Below are 19,438 nucleotides of genomic sequence, written 5' to 3'. Positions count from 1 at the left end.
GCCCAAGGTCCTCTTCAAAATCAAGAGGGACAAAGCAGACGTGATACTGATCGCCCCAGCCTGGCTGTGACAGCATTGGTTCAGCATGCTGTTGGACTTGTTGATCGCTCTGCCCGTGGAGCTCCCGAGGCGTTACAACCTGCTCTTCCAGGACCAGGGTCGCCTGCTGCACCCGGACCTGGACTCCCTCCTGACAGCTTGGAGGCTCTGTGGCTGATGGCCATTATGATCAGGATGTCTCCCTTCCCGTGTTTTTTCCAAAACCGCTCGGGTCGGAGGAGGAGCAGAGATGGCACTCGTTGAACATGAGACGAGCCCTGGCCTACTACATCGAGAGGACTCAGCCGTTCCGGAAGTCGACGCAGCTGTTCGTGGCAGTGGCGGACCGGATGAAGGGCTCACCTATCTCCACCCAGCGCATCTCCACTTGGATCACCACCTACATCAGGTGCTGCTACGTGCAGGCGAAGGTACCGCTTCCAGGAGCTGTCTCAGCGCATTCAACCAGAGCCCAGGCCTCGTCGGTGGCTTTCCTGGAACGAGTGCCCCTGCAGGACATCTGCAAAGCAGGTACCTGGTCGTCGGTGCACACCTTTACGTCCCACTACGCCATCGTGCAGCAGGCGAGAGAGGATGCGGGGTTTGGCAGGGCTGTGCTGATGACAGCAGCTCACTGATGACTCCTACCCACCTCCAAGGTATGGCTAATTAATCACCTATATTGGAATGGATATGAGCAATCACTTGAAGTAGAAAACAGGGTTACTTGCCAGTAACTGTTGTTCTTTGAGATGTGTTGCTCATATCCATTCCACACCCACCTTCCATCCCCGCTGTCGGTGTCGGCAGAAAGAAGGGACTGAGGGCCTGCAGGGTCAGCGGTGCTTCACATAGCGCGGCATGAGCGTGGTAATCCAGGGGGTGCCTAAGCCGACCCTTCGGGTTTTGCTAAGGGGAAAAAAGTTCCGTGAACCAGTGCACGGTGGCGTACGCTCACCTATATTGGAATTGATATGAGCAACACATCTCGAAGAACAACAGTTACTGGTAAGTAACCCTGTTTTTCAGCTAGTATTAACTGAACTTTTTTAACCTTTGCCAGTTGTCCTAAACAGCTAATTTCCTTTTGCTGAACTGGGTCTCTGTTTGACCCAAATGCAGATTGAAATTGCCACAGTGAATTCCTTAAGGAACTCTTTGTCTCAATCATTCTATTTTTGTATCTTAAAGGTTCCTTTTATATAGCTAGCAAAATACACAACCTGGCACAATGCTGAAGTATTTTGACTTCTCTCAATATTTTCAGAATTAGCACATCCCAGAGTAGAAATTAAGGAATAGTGATAGATGAAGGCAAAAAAACCAAACCAAAATAAAAAAAAACCCACCCTCTTCAGTGCAGTGAAAAGAGCATTAGATAGGACTTCTCTGTTGTTGTTACTGGAAGTTGTGCATTTTATCTTCTGTGCAGATATTGAAATCTCAAGGATTTTAATTCTAATCCTGCTGTGGTATATATACAATATTTAGCTTTGTTTTATAATTTTAGTATTATGTAGAGGTTGTTATCATGTCCATAAGTCTTTGATTTTTGGATGCAAAAGAAATTAAACACTATTCTCATTTATCAGATTAAGGCATTATATAGAACTAAATGTAATTAAGGTCTGGCTTTAGAAAATGCCATGCACCAAGTGGTCAAAAATTGTTTGGGGTTATGAAGGACCAAAATGAGGCTCATTTCTAGGGAAAAGTTTCATGCATATTTATGCCTGCATTTTTGGAAGAGGATAGTTGTTCCACATGATTAAGTTTTCTTGTTTGTCAGAAAGGAAGTGTATGGACATATAAAAGCAAAGCATACAGTGACTTCATTCACTTTGCTTATACCTGGGGGGGTTAGGGAGGGGAAGGGAGGTGGAGAGGATCGAGCAACAGGAAAGGGGGAGGAGGGAGAACAGCCAGTGGCAGGACCTCAGGGGAAAGTGGCAGGGTTGGGGGAAGTTCTGGCATTCCTGCTGTAATGTCCTGTGGAGGCCCACAAATATGTTTGGCACCAGGCAGACAAAAGGTTAATCTGGTCCTGCTCTGAGTGTTAGACGATGCGAGTGACTGGGCTGTGGAGGGCCACTGTTGGACTCTGCGGATGTGAGGCCCTGCAGTTGGACTGGGTGGCCCTGCAGATGGGCTCTTGGGAGAAAGGGTGTGAGGGTCTGGGCTGGAGAAAGGGCCCGTAGCTGGGCTCTGAGGGGTAGGGGGTTCAGGTGTCTGGGCTGGGGAATGTCCTGTGACTGGACTCTGGGAGATAGGGGGTGTGGGTGTCAGGGCTGGGGGAGCACCCCGTAGCTGGGCTCTGGGAGGTAGGAGGCAGGGAAACAGGAACTGGATTGTCATAGGGATGTCTTTAACTCTCAACTCCTGGGGGAATATTTTTTGTCAGACAGATATTTTGAAATAAATTACAAAAATAATTGAAACTGGTGTTATCAGTGTTATTTTGACAAATAAAATTTGCAGAATTTTAAAATATTCTGTGCAGAATTTTTTGGCATAGAATTTTTAATTTTTTGTTGCAGAATTCCCCCAGGAGTAATGTTGACGTTGGTGTGGTATTGTAACAAAGATAAAATTTTTAGTAAGTATTCAAAGTCATATCTGCTTACTTTAATACTAAATTGTTAGCACTGCAGAACCAAGTATGATAAAATTAGTTGGATGTTTGCATGGAGCTTAGATTACTTATCATCAATACAGTTGTAAATGAAGTTCCAGTTCCAGCACCAAATTCTGCCCTTAAACCTGTGTAATTGCACTGAAGATAACGGCTTTGCATAGATGTGAGGGTGTAATCTGTCCTGCTGAGTCTTTAGCCAGGAAGAACTCAGTTTGAATTGCAGATCCCAGATTGACTTTGCAGGACTGGTAGTTAGAAAAATAATCTTGAAAATGAAAATTGTTTTACATGGAGTCAATGAAAGATAATGTTGTGTAGTTCCATGTTTATCATTGGAGTGGAACTGAACTTTAAAATCAATAAGATTTCACTTGTAGCAAACAAAGATTTAATGCAGGAGGTATAATATCAAATAAACTAAGGTCAATAAAAGTTTGGCTGCACTTTTCTGCACTGATTGCAACCTTTTGACAGCACAACCTGAAAGATATTAAGACAGATGTAGAATAATCAATCCTAGAAATTATCATAGAATTTAGTAGCCTCTCCACATTTTACCTGTTCATTAGGGTTCTCAGTCTGGCATTGAGAGTTATGATTAGGAGAAAATAATCCCAATAAATTGTTAACTCTGTTTCTTTCTTCTCCCTTTCAGTTTGGACGTCACAGATTGAACCCCGAAAACCGGATGCTAGGCAGTCTTAAGAATGTTCTCTACCTTCTTCGACAGAGAGTCAGGTGAGCTTTTTAGTTCCTGACATAATGACTCTCACACTCCCACAAAAGATTGGGCTTATAGCATATTGGCAGTAGTATTGCTGGGCCCCACCATTATTTATTTTCACCCACTTAAACTAGTAACAGTTTCACTTGTCTCTTGTAGATTATTGCAAAACAGGGTTAGGAGAGGAAGTAACTACTTTCAGATTAAGTATCTGCATGTTGTTCAATGTGATTCTATAGATAACAACACAGTCAGCCTCTCCCCTGGAAAAGAGTTAAGTTTCCGATGTAGAATGCTTACCCCTCTCTACTGAGCCCTTATGTTGTTCTTTGAATGCTTGCTCATGTCCATTCCCAATTAGCTGTGTGTGTGCCACATGCACTGGTACCAGAAATATTTTCCCTAGTGGTATCTGTAGGGCTAGCTCAAGCGCCCCATGCATAGAGCCCTGCGCAGACACACAAATGTGGATCCGCATCCGCCCCAATCATCTTATCTCCAACCACCATCCACAGTGTAGTCTTCCACACCCGCATACACCTGCAGCTCTGGGGCTCCCAATCAGCTGTTTGGAGGCCATCCACACTGCAGCCTCCACCGCTGATCAGCTGTTTGGGGGCCAGCCCCTCCAGGCAGCTACCCAATAGCTGATCAGGGACCAGCAGGGGAGCCCCGCAGAACAGCTGATTTGATTGGCAGCCTGCAGGGGAGCAACCAAGAGCTGTTCTGCAGGGCTCCCCTGCTAGCCACCAATCAGCTGTTCCGCTGGGCTTATTTGCCGCCGCTGATTTGGCAGAAGAGGAGCCCAATAGAACAGCTGATCGGCAGCCAGCCCCCACCCCTGGATATCAAAGGCGAGGAAGCAGCTTCAAAGGCTATGAGCTGCAGACAGCTGCTTCCCCACCTTTAAGATCTGTATCTGATCCACCAAAAATGATCTGCGGATATCCACAGATTCGCAGGGCTCTACCCATGCAGCAGCACGCAGATGCGTCTGTATATAGGGCACCGCTAGCCTCCCTCCCCCTTAGTTCCTTCTTACCTCCTGTGACGGTGCTGGAACATTCTCTTGCTTCTGCAAGTCCTTCATCAACCTAGTGGTTTACTCATTATCATGTATATATAGTTAGTTCTTGTTGTTAAGTGTTAGTTTTAGAGTTAGTTTTGGTTTGCTTTTGACCCAGAGATGGGGCATGCCCTGCTCCCTGGGTTTTAAACCCTGTGGTTCATGCAAGAATCTTACGCCACTGAGTGACCCGCAGCAGAGCTACTTGAAGTGTTTAGGGGAAGCTCACGTGTGGGAGAAATGTAAAATCTGTAAAGGTTTCCAACCACAGACTAAGAAGGATCAGGACATCAGACTTAGAGCCTTCCTAATGGAGTCAGCGCTCAAACCAGCGTCGGACCTGAGGTCAGATTCGGGATCGAGCACATCATCTTCGGCACAGAGCACCCCCCCCAACACTGGCATCTTCCCGGTACTGCTCAACGTCTCCAGTGCCAAAGAAAAGATCTAAGAAGGCCCACGCTGAACAAGGCACTTGCCGGCTCCAAAGGCAATTAAGAAGGGGACGGGTTCAAGTGAGACCCGTGTCGGGCCACTCATCCCTGCAAGCCCTGAGGGGGTCACTGCCCCTACGGGTGTCAAGCCCCTTCCTGGACCTGCCCCCGACTCCTGATGGTGCCTACTACAGCTGAGGCGTTCCAGGCAATGAAGGACCACCTGGCTATCCTGGTGACACCAACGCCCAGAGAAGGGAAGCCTCCGCACCGAGAGCCAGCTACCCCCTTGGGGAGCTCATCAGGGGGAAATCTGCACTAAGACCTCCGCAGACCAGCTAGCCAGTTTCCCCATGATTCCAACAAGGACAGTGGCTTGGACCGTGGCAATTTTGGAACCTGTGGGGGTTCCCCCAAATGGTGATCCCACAAGCTCATTCACAGGAGCCTCAGACCTGGATGTGGAGTCCGATCAGAAAAGGACACCCACAGACAGCCCAGCAGGGGCTACCCCGACCAGGGAGGAGGACTCTGCCCCCCCCCCCCCCCCAGTTACCAGCCTCCTCTCGCTCTTCGCCCAATGAGGCGGTAGTGGGACACTCCACCACTGCCCTATTAAACAACTTCAGAGCCCACTAAGATCTGCTTAAGCACATGTCAACCAATCTGGGCCTCAAGGTGGAGGAGCTCAAGGAACCCGTTGATGAACTGTTTGGCATCCTGGTATCCGCAGCTCCATCCAGGGTGGCTCTCCAGGTGCATGAGGGAGTAGTAAAGTTGGCCAAGGCACTATGGAAGACCCCTACCTCCCATGTCTAAATGGGCAGAAAAGAAGTATTATGTGCCTGTCAACGGGTTTGAATACCTTTACACGCACCCCTCCCCGGGATTGTTGATAGTTGTGGCTGCCAATGAAAGGGACAGGCAAGGCCAGATGAGTTCCACCCCAAAAAATAAGGAGGCCAAAAAGCTTGATCTGTTTGGGCGCAAGGTTGATTCAACAGCTAGCCTGCAACTGCATGTATCCAACCAACAAGTGCTGTTGGGAAGATACCATTTTAACATCTGGCAGTCATTGGACAAGTTCTCTGACTCCCTGCCACAAGCCTTCAGTCAAGAGTTTGAGGTGATCCTGGAGGAAGGGAGGACAGTGGCTAGGGCCTTCCTGCAAGCAGCATTAGACACAGTCGATTCCGCGGCCAGGACGATGGCTTCAGTGGTATCAATGAGAATACCGTCCTGGCTCCAGTCGTCTGGTCTTTTGGCAGAGGTCCAGCAATCCATTCAGGACCTTCCCGTTGATGGCACAGCCCTGTTTGCCGACCAAACAGACTCTAGGCTGCATGGGCTGAAGGACTCGAAGGCTACATTGTGCTCTCTAGGCTGTACACCCTGTCCTCCACCAGGAGGCTTTCAGACCTCAATAACCACAGAGGTTTGGAGGGCAACCTCAAGGGGAGCCCTGTAAAAGAAAGAATAGGGGTTACAAATGATGCCAGGACCACTCATCGGCCACCGCCCCCCAGTTGAGCTTGAGCTATCACCACCCAGGGGGCAAACAAACTTTTGAAGGTGCGCCCAAGGGCAACCTACCAGCCACTCTATTATTTTCATCCCGCCCTACTCCCTTCCTCCTGGCCTGGGCTACCATAACTTCAGTTCATTTTGCTGCTGCCTTCCCACCCCCATTCTCCATCCCTCTTCAGGGATCCCTCTCATGGGCTCTCTTTATCCAGGAGGTGCAGGCCCTCTTGCAAGTAGGTGCAGTGGAAGAGGTTCCTCAAGAACTGAGGGGGAGAGGCTTTTATTCCCGCAACTTTCTGATTCCAAAGGCAAAAGGAGGCCTGAGACCTATTCTGGACCTGCAAGACCTCAACAGATATCTCAAGAAGTTGAAGTTCCATATGGTCTCTCTAGCCGCCATCATCCCCTCTCTGGATCCAGATGACTGGTACACCATCCTTGACTTAAAAGATGCCTATTTCCATATTTCCATCTTCCCAGGCCACAGGAGATTCCTACAAATCGTGGGGGGCAAGCAGCACTATCAATTCACTGTGCTCCCCTTTGGCCTGTCAACTGCACCACGCATGTTCACCAAGTGCATGGAGGTGGTGGCAACCCATCTCAGATGCCAAGGAGTACAAGTCTTCCCTTACCTGAACGACTGGCTCATTAGGGGGCCAGTCAAGTCCAGTGCAGTATTGAGGTTGTCTGGACCACCTGTCAAGCACTGGACCTGTTAATAAATGAGCAAAAGTCAACACTCATTCATGTCCAGAGGATAGAATTCATCAAGGCAGTCCAGACTCTACATGAGCCAGAACACTTTTACTGAAGGCCAGGTTCCTGGCAATGTTGGAGCTCATATCCCGAATATCAGCCCACACTCTCACTGCAGTGAGGGTATGCCTCAGCCTGCTGGGTCACATGGCAACCTGTATTTACATAGTGCAGTACACCAGACTGCACCTTAGACCTCTGCAAATGTGGCTGGCCGACTGTGTATTCCCCATCCAGACACCATCTGGACACAATCCTCATGGTCCCGCAGCAGATACTTACCTCTCTATCATGGTGGATGAAACCACATCACCTGCTGTCAGGAGTGCCGTTGTGACCCTGAAGCCATTGCTGTCATTAGTTTCAAATGCCTCAGAGCTAGGGTGGGGAGCCCATCTCACTAAACTCAGGACACAACGCCTTTGGACCAGGGATGAACTGGAATTACACATCAATGTCAGAGAACTCAGGGCAGTTTGACTAGCCTGTGAGGTATTCCTGCTTCAGCTTTTCAACAAGGTTGTTCAAGTACTCTCAGACCAAACGGCCTCTATGTACAATATCAACAGACAAGGAGGGGACAGATCCTCAGCCCTTTGTCAGGAGGCCTTGCATCTGTGGAGCTTCTGGGTGAGTCGCAACATTCAACCGGAAGCAGTGCACTTTCTGAGGTCAAGAACACATTAGCGGATTACCTCAGCAGATCCTTGTGCTCTCACCACGAGTGGTTGATGCAACCGAAGGTGACCAGCCTTATCTTCCAGAGGTGGAGCACTCCCCAAGTGAACCTCTTCACCACCAGGTGGAACAGGACATACAATCAGTTGTGCTCCCTGCAAGGGCTCAGTGATGGCTCACTGACCAACGCCTTTCTCCTGCTGTCTTTGGGCAGTTTCATGTACATCTTCCCACTCATACCACTGATCCACAAGATCCTTATAAAAATCAAGCGAAACAGGGCACAGTTCATTGTGATGGCCCCAGCGTGGCTGCGTCAGCATTGGTTCGGGATGCTACTCAAGCTATCAATGGCCCGCCCTTGGACTCTCCCATCGTGGCTGGACTCCTATCCCAGGATCATGGTTGTCTGCTCCATCTGGACCTAGCCTCCCTGCTCCTGATGGCATGGATGCTCTATGGCTGAGTCAGGAAGAGCAATCCTGCTCAGCTCAGGTCCAGAAGGTTCTGTTGGAAAGCAGAAAACCTTCCACTAGAACGTCTTACCTAGCCAAGTGGAATTGCTTCACCTGCTGGACAGCTCACTATGATGTCTCTCCAACTAAATCAGCTATCCAGTTGATCTTGGACTATTTGCTGCATCTAAAACAGGAAGTCTTGGTTTTCTTGTCAGTTAAACTACACATAGCGGTGATATTGGCCTTTCACCCTCCTGTAGAGGGCAGAACGATTTTTCGCACGAGATGACAGCCAGGTTCCTCAGAGGCCTGGAAAGGTTTTTCCCACCACTACAGGCCTAATTTCCCTATGGGATCTGAACCTTGTCCTCTCCAGGCTCACTGGGCCACCATTTGAGCCCTTGGCTTCCTGTTCCCTCACACACTTGTCCTGGAAGGTCACATTCCTAATAGCTATTATATCAGCAAGGCGAGTCTCTGAAATTAAGGCCTTGACCTCAGAGCCCCCGTACACCATCTTTTACAACGACAAGGTCCAACTATGACCTCATCCAGCTTTCCTGCTGAAGGTGGTATCCCACTTCCATGTCATTCAAGACATTTTTCTACCAGTCTTCTTTCCAAAACCTCACAATTCCAGTGAGGAGAAATGTTTCCAAACTCTCGATGTCAGGAGAGCCCTGTCTTTCTACATTGACAGGACCAGGCCTTCTTTCGATCCATGCAACTCTTTGTTGCAATTGCCGACCGAATGAAAGGGATACCAGTGTCATCCCAGTGAATCTCAACATGGATCACAGCCTGCATTCAAGCCTGTTACGAGCAGGCTGGATCTGTGCCCTCAGCATTCTTGACAGACCGCTCTACAAGGGCCCAGGCATCTTCAGTGGTCTTCCTGGCGCATGTCCCAATACAGGATATTGGTAGAGCCGCAATATGATCTTCAGTACATACCTTCAAGTCCCACTACACCATCACACAGCAGGCCTGGGACGATGCTGGCTTTGGAGAGCGGTGCTACAAATACGACACCTATGAACTCCTACCCGCCTCCAGGGATGCTGCTGGTAAGTCACCTAATTGGGAATGGACATGAACAAGCACTCAAAGAAGAAAAAACGGTTACTTACTTTGTAACTGTTGTTCTTTGAGATGTGTTGCTCATGTCCATTCTACAACCCACCCTCTTACCCCTCAGTTGGCGTTCTGGCAAAAAAGAACTGAGAGGAAGGGACGCTGGTGGCGCCCTATATATGGGCACATACACGTGCCACTGCAGGGGGTGCTAGAACCAGTCCTGTGGATACCACTAGGGAAAAAATTTCTGGCACCAGTGCATGTGGCACACACCCCCCTAATTGGGAATGGACATGAGCAACACATCTCGAAGAACAACAGTTATGAGGTAAGTAACCGTTCTTTTCAAATCTAAGTAACTGAGGAGATTGAGAATAGGATAAGGAGTCTTAATTCTATGTCTGTAATTTAACTTTAATTTTAGTAGAAGTTTAGTAGTAGTAGTTTAAGTTTAGTAGTAATAGGTCAGTAGTTACTCGAGGTCAGTGCTGTTCTAAGGCTGTTAGTTGGCTGATAAATCTGACAGGCAAGTGTCTGCATTGTAACTGGATTCTTTGCTGACAATCTCTGCATAGAGGCCAAAAAGTGACTATGCCACAGAAACTGACTTACTCTCCTTAACCAAAGATCAAGTATTCTGTTGGGGTAGAGTGTGTGAGAAGCTTGTTCAGTTTCCCATGCTTTGTCTGTCTTCTAGGGATAGAAAAACAGCTTCAGCATGCAGATCTGTCAGTGCAGCATTTCTCATTATTTCTGTAATTTGCTTAGAGAAAACTCTTCACATTTGTCAAACCTGTTTCTTCTTAGGCGTTTTGGATTGGTGGGACTCTACAAAGGCCTTGAAGCAAAGCTCCTGCAGACGGTCCTCACTGCCGCACTCATGTTCCTAGTCTATGAGAAACTGACTGCTGCTACCTTCACAGTCATGGGATTAAAGCATTCACAGAAGCACTGAGAAAGCATGGGAAAGCTGCAGCACAATGAGCATGGAAATAAAATGGGGGTCTCGAGAGGGAAGTCCAATATCTGAGGAAAGGCTGGGTAGCAAAGGATTCTCTCTCTAAAGTCACCTCCTTCTCCATTGCTTTTCCATCCTTATTGTCACTGCCTCAGAAGCTACTTGAGGAGAAATTTAAAGTGCAGTCCAGTAGGATTTGCTGCCAGTCCTCTTTGTGGTGGCTTGTTAACTGTATTGACATTTTGTGAACCGATTGTGTTAAGAAATTGAATGGAAAAGATTATTTTAGCACGTGAAATTAAAATTTGTTAATTACTGGAGTGGTTTGGTTGGCTTTTTTGGAGGGAGACAGTACTTTTTTACTCTGTTAATTCTTCTTTTTTTCTATTTGCCCTCAGCCATTCTTCTCTCTGTACTGGTTGTCAGTAGCTGGCAGGGATTTGATTTTGTGTCACTCTCTCTGCAAAGTGTTCATCTCACCTGATATTTGGTTCATTAAAATAATTCATGCAGAACCAGGCTCCTGGCATAGTTTCCATTTAATTTCTAATTCTTTCTCTAGTGGAGCATAGCTGGATGTTCCAAATTTCTGTCAGAAGGTGAGACTTGTAAGAAACTAGAAAGCTCATTTCCAGGAGCTGAGTGTACTGTCCCTCTGAACCATCCCCTCCCACCAATGAACATACTGTGCCTGAAACAGGGACTAATGCCAGGTACCTCAGAGAGAATGGATCCAATTTTTTTCAGTGTGTATTCATCCCAATTCCCAACACATTCTTCTGCAGATGAATGCTAAAAATAGTGTAGACATTCAGACTCAGGCTGGATCCTGGGCTCTGAGACCCACACTTCTTCTTGGGTTTTCAGAGCTTGGGCTCCACCCAAGTCCAGACATCTACATTGCTGTTTTTGGCCCTGTAGAGCGAGCCTTGTGCACCTGAGTCAGTTAACCCTGGCTCTGGGACTCATTGTCACAGCTCTTTTTTTGCAATGCAGACATTCCCTGAAAGGTGCTAATGCCACTTACACATCTTGTTAGTTCCTCTCATCTTAATTTTTATTTTACTAAGATGTGGTTTGAAGGAGCAGAGTCTGTTAGGAAAGCAGAAGCTTTTTTTTCCATTTTCTATTTTTAGGAGCTGGTTTTTTCCAGCTGTTTTCACTGCTTCATCTGCAAACATTTTTATTGAAATAAGGTATACTCTGAACAAGCGGTCAGCACAGCAAGAGGGGAGTTCTATTTTGAACCTCCCAGAATTGTTTCAAGTTACTACGTCACTTGCCTTTTTCTGCTAAAGATTCCATGTGGAGCAGTATGGTTATGAGTTAGTCACATGTTATTTAATGCACCCAATGGCTAATGCAAAAAAACTTCACAATTATTTCTCATGATGTAAGATGCAAACTAATGGCAATATGTGATGTTAAACTTAACCATTTGAATTCTCTGGTCTGCTGAGGCCATTTTGCCTGCCATAAGTGAAGCAAAACAGCCTTAAAATAGAAAAAGATGGTCGCTGGAAGACATCTTTTGCAAAAGAGAACTCTGCCAGGAGAAAACTGGAAAAAATAGCTCTGTTGCTTCTGTATCAGCAAACTCACTCACTTCCAGTGTTAGGAGAAGCAGGGGTACGTGTCGGGCGTTCAGGGACAGAATATGGCGCACACTAGTCTGAGCAGGTTTTCATGACACAGCCAAAACGGTTGAGCTTTGTATAAACTTGTGTTTACAACATTGCTGACAGTTGTAATCTGGGTAATCATTTTTCTAGTGTAGAAAAGACACAATGGTAGGGAGCACTTCCAGCACTGTATAGTAAACAGTTACTGCCAACACAGAGTAACACTGACTGGTTTTAGAGCAGAGGTCCCCAAATTGTAAAGTGCACCCCCCCCAAGAGAGTGTTGAGGAATGTTGGGGGGTGTGCAGCAGCCCTCACGGGAGGGTGGAGAGGGAGCACCACTCAGCCCCGCTCTGTCTGGAGCTCTACTGTGGTCCCGTCCTCTCAGCCGCGACCCCTGGCCTGGCCATGGTCTCAGCTCCCAGCCTGGCCCCGCAGCCGCTGGCCTGGCCCCAGCGCCGGGCTTGGTCCCCACCACCTGACCCCCCAGCTCCAGCTGCCACAGCCCCCGGTCTCAGCATCAAGCTGCGGCCACTTAGCTCGCTGCCTAGCCCTCTGCCACAGCTCCTGGTGGTGCGCCAGCCTTGGTCCTTGATGCCTGGCCCAGCCATAGGCCCTTGGCACCCAGTCCCCCAGCTGTGGCCTCTGGCCCAGCTTCAGGCCGCCAGAGCCCCACGGCAGGCCTCGGTCCCCCCCCCCCCACTCCCAGCCTCAGTCCTGCTCCCAGCCTCAACCCCCAACCGTGCCTTTTTCCTGGCCCCAGCTGGGGGGGGGGGAAGAGGGAGAGCCCGGACAGGTGTAGAGGCGGTCATGTAAAAAGTTTGGGGACCATTGTTTTAGAGGGAGCTATATTCAATCCACCTCAGCTGAAGGGAGTGGATGCAATGCTGAGATGGAATGGGATAATGATAAAATAGCATATGACTATATCAGATTGTGAAATCTGTTTTGTATCTGTATTGATCTGTATTGATAGAGAGGCTACACTAGTTTTGACTTGCTGAGACACAGCCTATTATGCTGCATTCCCGACAACTGCCTTGCCTTGCCTGCCCTGCCCTGTGCTGAAAAGGCATTTGACACCTTGTTGAAGGGCCATCACTGAGAACCATCAAGACTGCAATCTGGGGCCATCAAATTTGAATGACTCAAGTACCGCCCACATAGAACTTTCAATTCACAGGGGCCTGTAAGGATGTTGGTCAAGTATGACTGTTTAAACTAGGGCTATGTCTACACTATCATGTTGGTATCACTTATGTTGCTCAGGGATGTGAATAATACATAAATAGCAATGTCAGTTACACCAACCTAAGCGCTGGTGTGGACAGCTCTGTCTTCCACCGACATAGCTGTCAACGCTCATTGAGGGTGAATTAATTAAGCCGATGTGAGAGCTCTATCCCATCAGTTTAGAACAGCTACACTAGAGCGCTTACAGCAGCACAGCTGCATCCTCAAGTGTAGCCATGGTACAAAGCAGGGGTCCTATATAAGCACATGAGGCAGCTGATCATTGCCACATGTAAGAAAGACTTGCAGGAGAGCCTCTATCCCAGCCTGAAATGCAGATAAACCACAAGACTCACAAGAAGAGGTGGGCTCTGACTAGAGGAGGGTGCATCTCATGACTTCTGCTCTTTTCAAAGAGTTGTCAAGTGCTTTAAGAATAAAGTCAATGTGATTAAGAAGTTCCTCTGCTAAGCCTGTATTTCTTGCTTTCTTGCCACCTTGTCTCTGAACGGGTTACACTAGAAGGCCTAGAGTGTCCACAGCCTAGGCAGAACTCTGAGGGAGCATGTGTAAGCAAGGGGGCGGGGGATGGGGGGGCTCAGGAAAGTGATTTCTGAGTCTAGAGCGGCTGGATGGTAACATCCCAAGGAAAGGCATCAGACAAGAGGTCTGAACCCAAGAGTAGGCCCTATTGTCCTAGAGCTAGAAATGATGACTGGATTCTACTCAGAACCAGTTACCTTAGAAGCACGTGGGATCCAGTGACTGAGTCCACTTGCAGCAGACTGGTAACTGTACAGAGAGGAGCTGATCCAGTTTGTAACAATTAAATAAAACTGAATTTAGTGTAGGACTTGCACAAAGTTGTTCATATGTGCATTCATAATGCACAGTGTGTAGATTTGTTAGTGTACTACCTCTGCTATACTAACCAGTGTGTTTGACTTTTAATTAGGGTACGCTACATTTTAAGATATAATAATACTACAGGTTAGCTTTGGGGCCTAATTAATGAACAAACATCTGTTTTTAACCTTTTAGCCAATAACCATGTATTAAATTGTAGGGTATAGTGATATTTTAACTGTTCTGTCTTTGGCGTCTGTTCCAACAACACAGATTCCACCTCTGTCTGCAAAAATGGTGTTGATTTTTATTATATTTCCACCTCTATTTATGACAAAAGGTGGTTAATTTACAGTGTATTTTCTGCTATTAGCAAACAAGGCAAGGAGTCAGTGAGAATAAATGGAAGTACAATTACAGTCATTTTAGGTCACTGGCATTCAATTTAAGTGCAGACAGCTGTGCAAAGACCCTTTTGGGGGAGGGAGGTTTGTTTTCCTGTTCCTCTGGAAACTTGAATGTAGGGAATTCAACTCCTATAGCCTTTCATAGTGCAGAAGCATCCCTAATTATGTCATGGGGAAACATTTTTTCTTGACCTCAACTAGTGATCCATTTACATGGAAGCATGATGATTAATAATCTCTGTAGTTATCCTAGGTGATGTCACTGTGGGTGCTCTTATTCATAGTAATGGCTAATCTTTTTATGCATCCTTAGATATAGATATGGAATTTACAGCTTTCTTCTCAATCAGATTTACTTGCAAGCGAGACGCACATTGGCCCGAGTCTTTGGCACCCTCTGTTGTAGCTCCTCTCACTTACTGCTGTTGCCTGAGTTTTTCTGATTTGGCATTTCTGATTGCAGTTTATGACTGAGACAACTGCAGCAGATCTGTGTGTGGGCAGATGATAGGATACATTTAGATTAGATTAATGATACATTGCTGAGCAGCCAGAATTCTCTCTTTTTTGAGAAGTAAACTTGCCTATCCTGTAGTATTTAACAAGTGCGTGTGTGCATGGTTTTTTATAATGTCTCAAAGGCAGTTGGTGTGACTTACTGCTGTAAAAATTTTAAGTGCTCTGTCTTTCTTGGTTCGTGAGATGGGAAAACTGATGTGAGGATTTTGCTCATCTCTCATTTTGCATTTGCAGAGGCAACCCCAACTCTGCAACTCACACTGAGGGACCCCTTGAGTCTGGATTATTTTGGTCATCAGTGTCTGTTGGGGCTATGATTGTGCCCTGAATACCTCCAATTCAGGGCATATAGGGTGAGGCAGCTCCCCAGTTTCTTCTCATCACCTCTGGCTACAATCCAAAGGGGGTCAGAGTTGGGGATAACTGTTTGATGCATTCCTGATTCTATGGTCCTTTGCCCTCCTGTATGCATATGTGATGGGGTGTACAAACCCCATACCAGAAAGAAAGGGATTAAAGAGCTACTTTGGGCCCAGGAAACCCCACCCTGCCACACCTGCAAAGCGTGCATAGGCTGGAGGAGGAGCTTAGAAGGGGAGTAGTACAGCTCAGTAGTAGGCAGCCTAGTGGAGGTGAGCAGACTCTGGCCTGGTCTACACTACAGAGTTAGGTTGATGTAAGGCAGCTTACATCAACCTAATTATGTCAGTGTCTACACTACAGCCTTACTTCTGCCAATATAAGTGCCCGACTACACCGACATCATAACTCCGTCCCCATGAGAGGTGTAGGGCTTATTTTGGTCTAGTTAGGGCAACACAGTGTCCCTGTAGATACTATGGGTTACTTACATTGCCTTTTGGCTGTCATTCTTGTCAATTTCACAGCTCTTTGCTGGAGCCGTGAAATTGACAAGAAAGCCTGGTTCACAGTTTGGGCTGTCACCCCTGAGGCGGGTGAGGGGTTCCAGCTACAGCCTGGCTACCCCTGGGCTTCCTTTTACCAGACAGGCTGCTGCCCAGTCTCCCCACTCCAAGCTGGGCTGCTGCCCTGGCTCTGGGCTTCCTGTTCCTCACTGGGAGCTCCTGTGACAGAAAACTGGGCAACACCAGCTGTACCAGCAATATTATCACTGTGTCATCAATTAAATTGCCTGGAGTAAACCTGTCTGGCAAAGTTGAGTCTAAGTGACAGATTAGAATGATCTGGGGAGAGTTAAAGTGCTAGTTAACCCATTAGCTCAGGGAGTGGAAGATGATCCAGGAAGGAAGTGGAAGAAGTAGACAGAGCAAGGCAGGCTTTATGTTTGTGAGCCACAGCCAAGAGAGATCTTAGAAGGTGAAATCTCCCTCTCCTATCCTTGGTCTAAGGAGCTGACTAATTATATTGTAGCTATGGTGCTGTACAATGCTGTAAAGCTGATGGGGGAACTACTGTAAATAAACTACATGTGTTTACAAGCAGCAGTTTGTGTGCACAGAGGAGGACGGGAGCAAAGGAGGTGCCCTGTTACACCTCCCCAAGTAATGATAGCTAGATTGAAAGAAGCATTCTTCTGTTGACCTATCCATATCTGCACCAGGGATAAGGTTGGCATAGCTATAGCACTCAGGGGTGTGAATTTTATTCACACTTCAGCAATGGGTTTATGTTTTTAACTGTTTAACTACATTTTTAGACTAGGCCTGAGGGAAAAAGGACCCTGGCTATTTGTAAGGTCTGTGGTTTATTCTTTGATTTGTTCAACTGTCTTCACTTTGCCCTTCTGTATAATGAGACTGGTAGGAAGCAATCCACAGGAGCATCAGTATAGCATCTTTGGGATGAAGAACATAGCTGCCTACCACAGGGTCCCTGATTGGAACCTGGTGAAGAGGGTGGGCCCAGATTCCCCTACCAACCCCCAAATGTGGCTGAAGATGGAAAGCCTACCCCTGATATGGGGAATCTGGGCAAAGAACACCCTATAACCAGGAGGGTCAAGTCCAGTGAGGTATTGGGCCCCTCGCCTGACAGCAAAGCTATCTTTTGTTGGACTCTTTGTATACCCCAAAAAGGGTGGACATAATTCTGGCCTGGCCAGAGGGCTAAGTCATGGAAGGGGGGCAGACCATAGCAGGGCAGGAATTGGTCAGGGTGCCAGGAAAGAAGAGAACCTGCTTTGTCTATGCCAAGCTGCAAGGGGGCACCTCCGGCAAGTGAACCCCCTTCACAATATATCCTCAATCGGACACAAGCAACCTCTGTTGCCTCTTTGAGACACATTCCCATTCTGGACATTTGTAGGGCAGCGTAACAGCACAACTGACCCTTTAAATTAAATAGGGCTGTTCCCATACAGGTGCAGCCTAATTTGGTGTAATGAGAAGGGCAGGGCTACCCCTGGAAGTTATAAATTAGAGTTCAGAAGGTTGAGGGGAGGAGTCTAGAGTCAGAACTCACAAGCAGAGCTGCGAGCTTCAGGGAGAGAATACCCCTGAAGGGGGAAGCAATGAGAGTTCCCTAGTGAGCAATGGAGCCAGAGCAGGCAGGTGAAAGCTGAAGGCAGTTTGGGAGGCATCATGCTGTCTGAAATGGTTCCTGACTGTGAGTGCCTTTGTCAGGGCAGACACCCCAAACTGATGGTATGTTCTGTAATTAGATTTCACCAACTTGGTAGCAAATATGAACTCCTGGATCTGTGTAATAGTTACCATAGAGTCACCCTTGGGCTCTCCAGTCTATTTTGCCACCCAGGCAAGCTGGACTTAGTGATAAATGGTCACTTACACCAAAAATCATAAAATATTCAGGTTGCTCCCAGTCCCAAGAGACCAGTCACTTACCCAAGATCAATTTGTACCTTAGATCTTCCATCAAAGACAATGCCTGTAGCCAATCCTGTAATAAACTAACTAAAGGTTTATCAATAGGAAAAAGTAATGAGTTATTTACAGGTTAGAACAAATAAGCATATGTACGTAAATGAGTTTGTCTGTGATTCAAAAGGTGACAGAGTTGTAGTAATCTGTCAATTCAAAATATTTTTCAAGGCTAAACCATGCCAAGCAGCATGGGGATCTCTTTACTTATGCTTAGGAATCTTAGCCCCTCAGAACAAGAGAGCAAAAAAGAGATTGAGTTTCTCTTTGTCAGGCATTTTATCCGTTCCACACCAGAGTCCAAACTGATGGGATGGGTTCATGTGTAGGGCTCTCCTTCCTGGAGTGAATTAGGAATGCAGTCAACGGAGCCTCTGTCCTTCAATGCTACACAGTATCTCATTTGCCTTCAGTGGGCCATCTTCAACACTCTCTTAATTAATGCTTCTTTTCCCATTTGGTGAGTTAGACAATTAGAGGTTTACAATGCAAACACTTAATATAACTTTATACCATGGGCTACAGAGGTTATAAGTGAGATCAGTACATGCAGCATCTTACAAGCATTTTATAAGGTCTAAACATGTTCTCATCAACTTAACATCTAGTATCTATTTTGATAATGCTCACACAGGTAAAAAGACTGGTTTCCAGCTATGCATTTGTAAGCGTTCAGTGAGGTCTGGACCATTGGCATGAGATGGCACCTGATCTATCAGTGTCACAGGAAGATCACCTACAAACTTGCCATGGCCAGAGAGGGTGGAAGGCTGAGAGCAGCAGAGGGAGATACTTGCTGGCGCTCAGAGCTGGAGAGCTGAAGCTGGACAGCCAGAGAAGGCTAAAGGCAGGGGAACAAAGGAGTGGTCAGCCCACTGATGTCTCTGGGCAGGAGCCGGAACCATACCTGGGAAGAAGGCGGGGCGGAGAAGAATCCAGCAAGAGGGGTTGGCATAATGCATGGTGAGACCCCAGAGCTGTACCTGAGAGCAGGGTATGGTGAGAGATGTCAGAGCTGTACTTGGTATTGTACTGTTGGGAAGGATGTATTGTTTGAGTTGTGCTATGGATTCTGGTTTATGGTAGTGGGAGTTTTGGTGGTAAATTAAATCTTCAAAGCTTTACTGAGTTTATCTGAGGAACCAGCTGGGGAAACTGAGGCGAGGGGCTGCTTGCAGGGCTGTCCTGAGACCACAGGCAGCTGTGTGGTTTTCAGTATGTATGTTTACCAAGTACTATTCTATTGTGGAAGCGTCCAAATCTGATGCTAATTTTGGTAGGGCTGTCCTATAATCACTGTTAAGGAGACTCCTAGCACCCCCCTCTTATGAGCTAGATCACTGCTTGTCAGTCACCAATACTGGAAAACAGAGAGAGAGAGACAAGCGCACAAAGAAGAAGAAATGGTTACTTGCCCTACAGTAACTGTGGTTCTTTGAGGTGTCTTCTCTATATAGATAATCCACATCTCGCACCCAGCTTCCCTGCTATTATGGAGTCTGATAACATTTGGATTCTGTATGGTAAAGGAACTGTTTGTGAAATATTAACTGGTTCAGTTTTATGAGTAGGCTGTCATGTCCTATACTAAAACTGAA

General features: G+C 47.0%; 1 protein-coding gene and 1 long non-coding RNA gene across 4 annotated transcripts in view; both read left to right on the top strand.

Moving 5' to 3' along the window:
* SLC25A17 (solute carrier family 25 member 17) overlaps positions 1 to 10,872 on the top strand; it is a 73,702-nt gene extending 62,830 nt beyond the window's left edge. For 2 of the 3 annotated variants that reach the window (XM_067559555.1, XM_067559554.1), the window contains 2 exons: positions 3,330 to 3,412; positions 10,202 to 10,872. In XM_067559555.1, the coding sequence (XP_067415656.1) occupies positions 3,330 to 3,412; positions 10,202 to 10,349 (231 nt within the window). In that variant the 3' untranslated portion in view covers positions 10,350 to 10,872. Of the gene's footprint in view, positions 1 to 2,576; positions 2,636 to 3,329; positions 3,413 to 10,201 lie in introns of all 3 variants that reach the window. The other variant, XR_010921974.1, reaches the window with a different exon arrangement.
* Positions 10,873 to 17,519: 6,647 nt separating this feature from the next.
* Positions 17,520 to 19,177, top strand: LOC137160751 (uncharacterized). The gene is made up of 2 exons (XR_010921975.1): positions 17,520 to 17,603; positions 18,475 to 19,177. It is a non-coding gene; the product is annotated as an uncharacterized lncRNA (long non-coding RNA).
* Positions 19,178 to 19,438: the final 261 nt, after the last annotated feature.

Source organism: Emydura macquarii, unplaced genomic scaffold (assembly GCF_026122565.2).
Source record: "Emydura macquarii macquarii isolate MOO-44397 ecotype Brisbane River unplaced genomic scaffold, CSIRO-AGI_Emac_v2 contig_2205, whole genome shotgun sequence".
Taxonomy (NCBI): Eukaryota; Metazoa; Chordata; order Testudines; family Chelidae; genus Emydura; species Emydura macquarii.
This window is presented reverse-complemented; position numbering and strand designations above follow the sequence as displayed.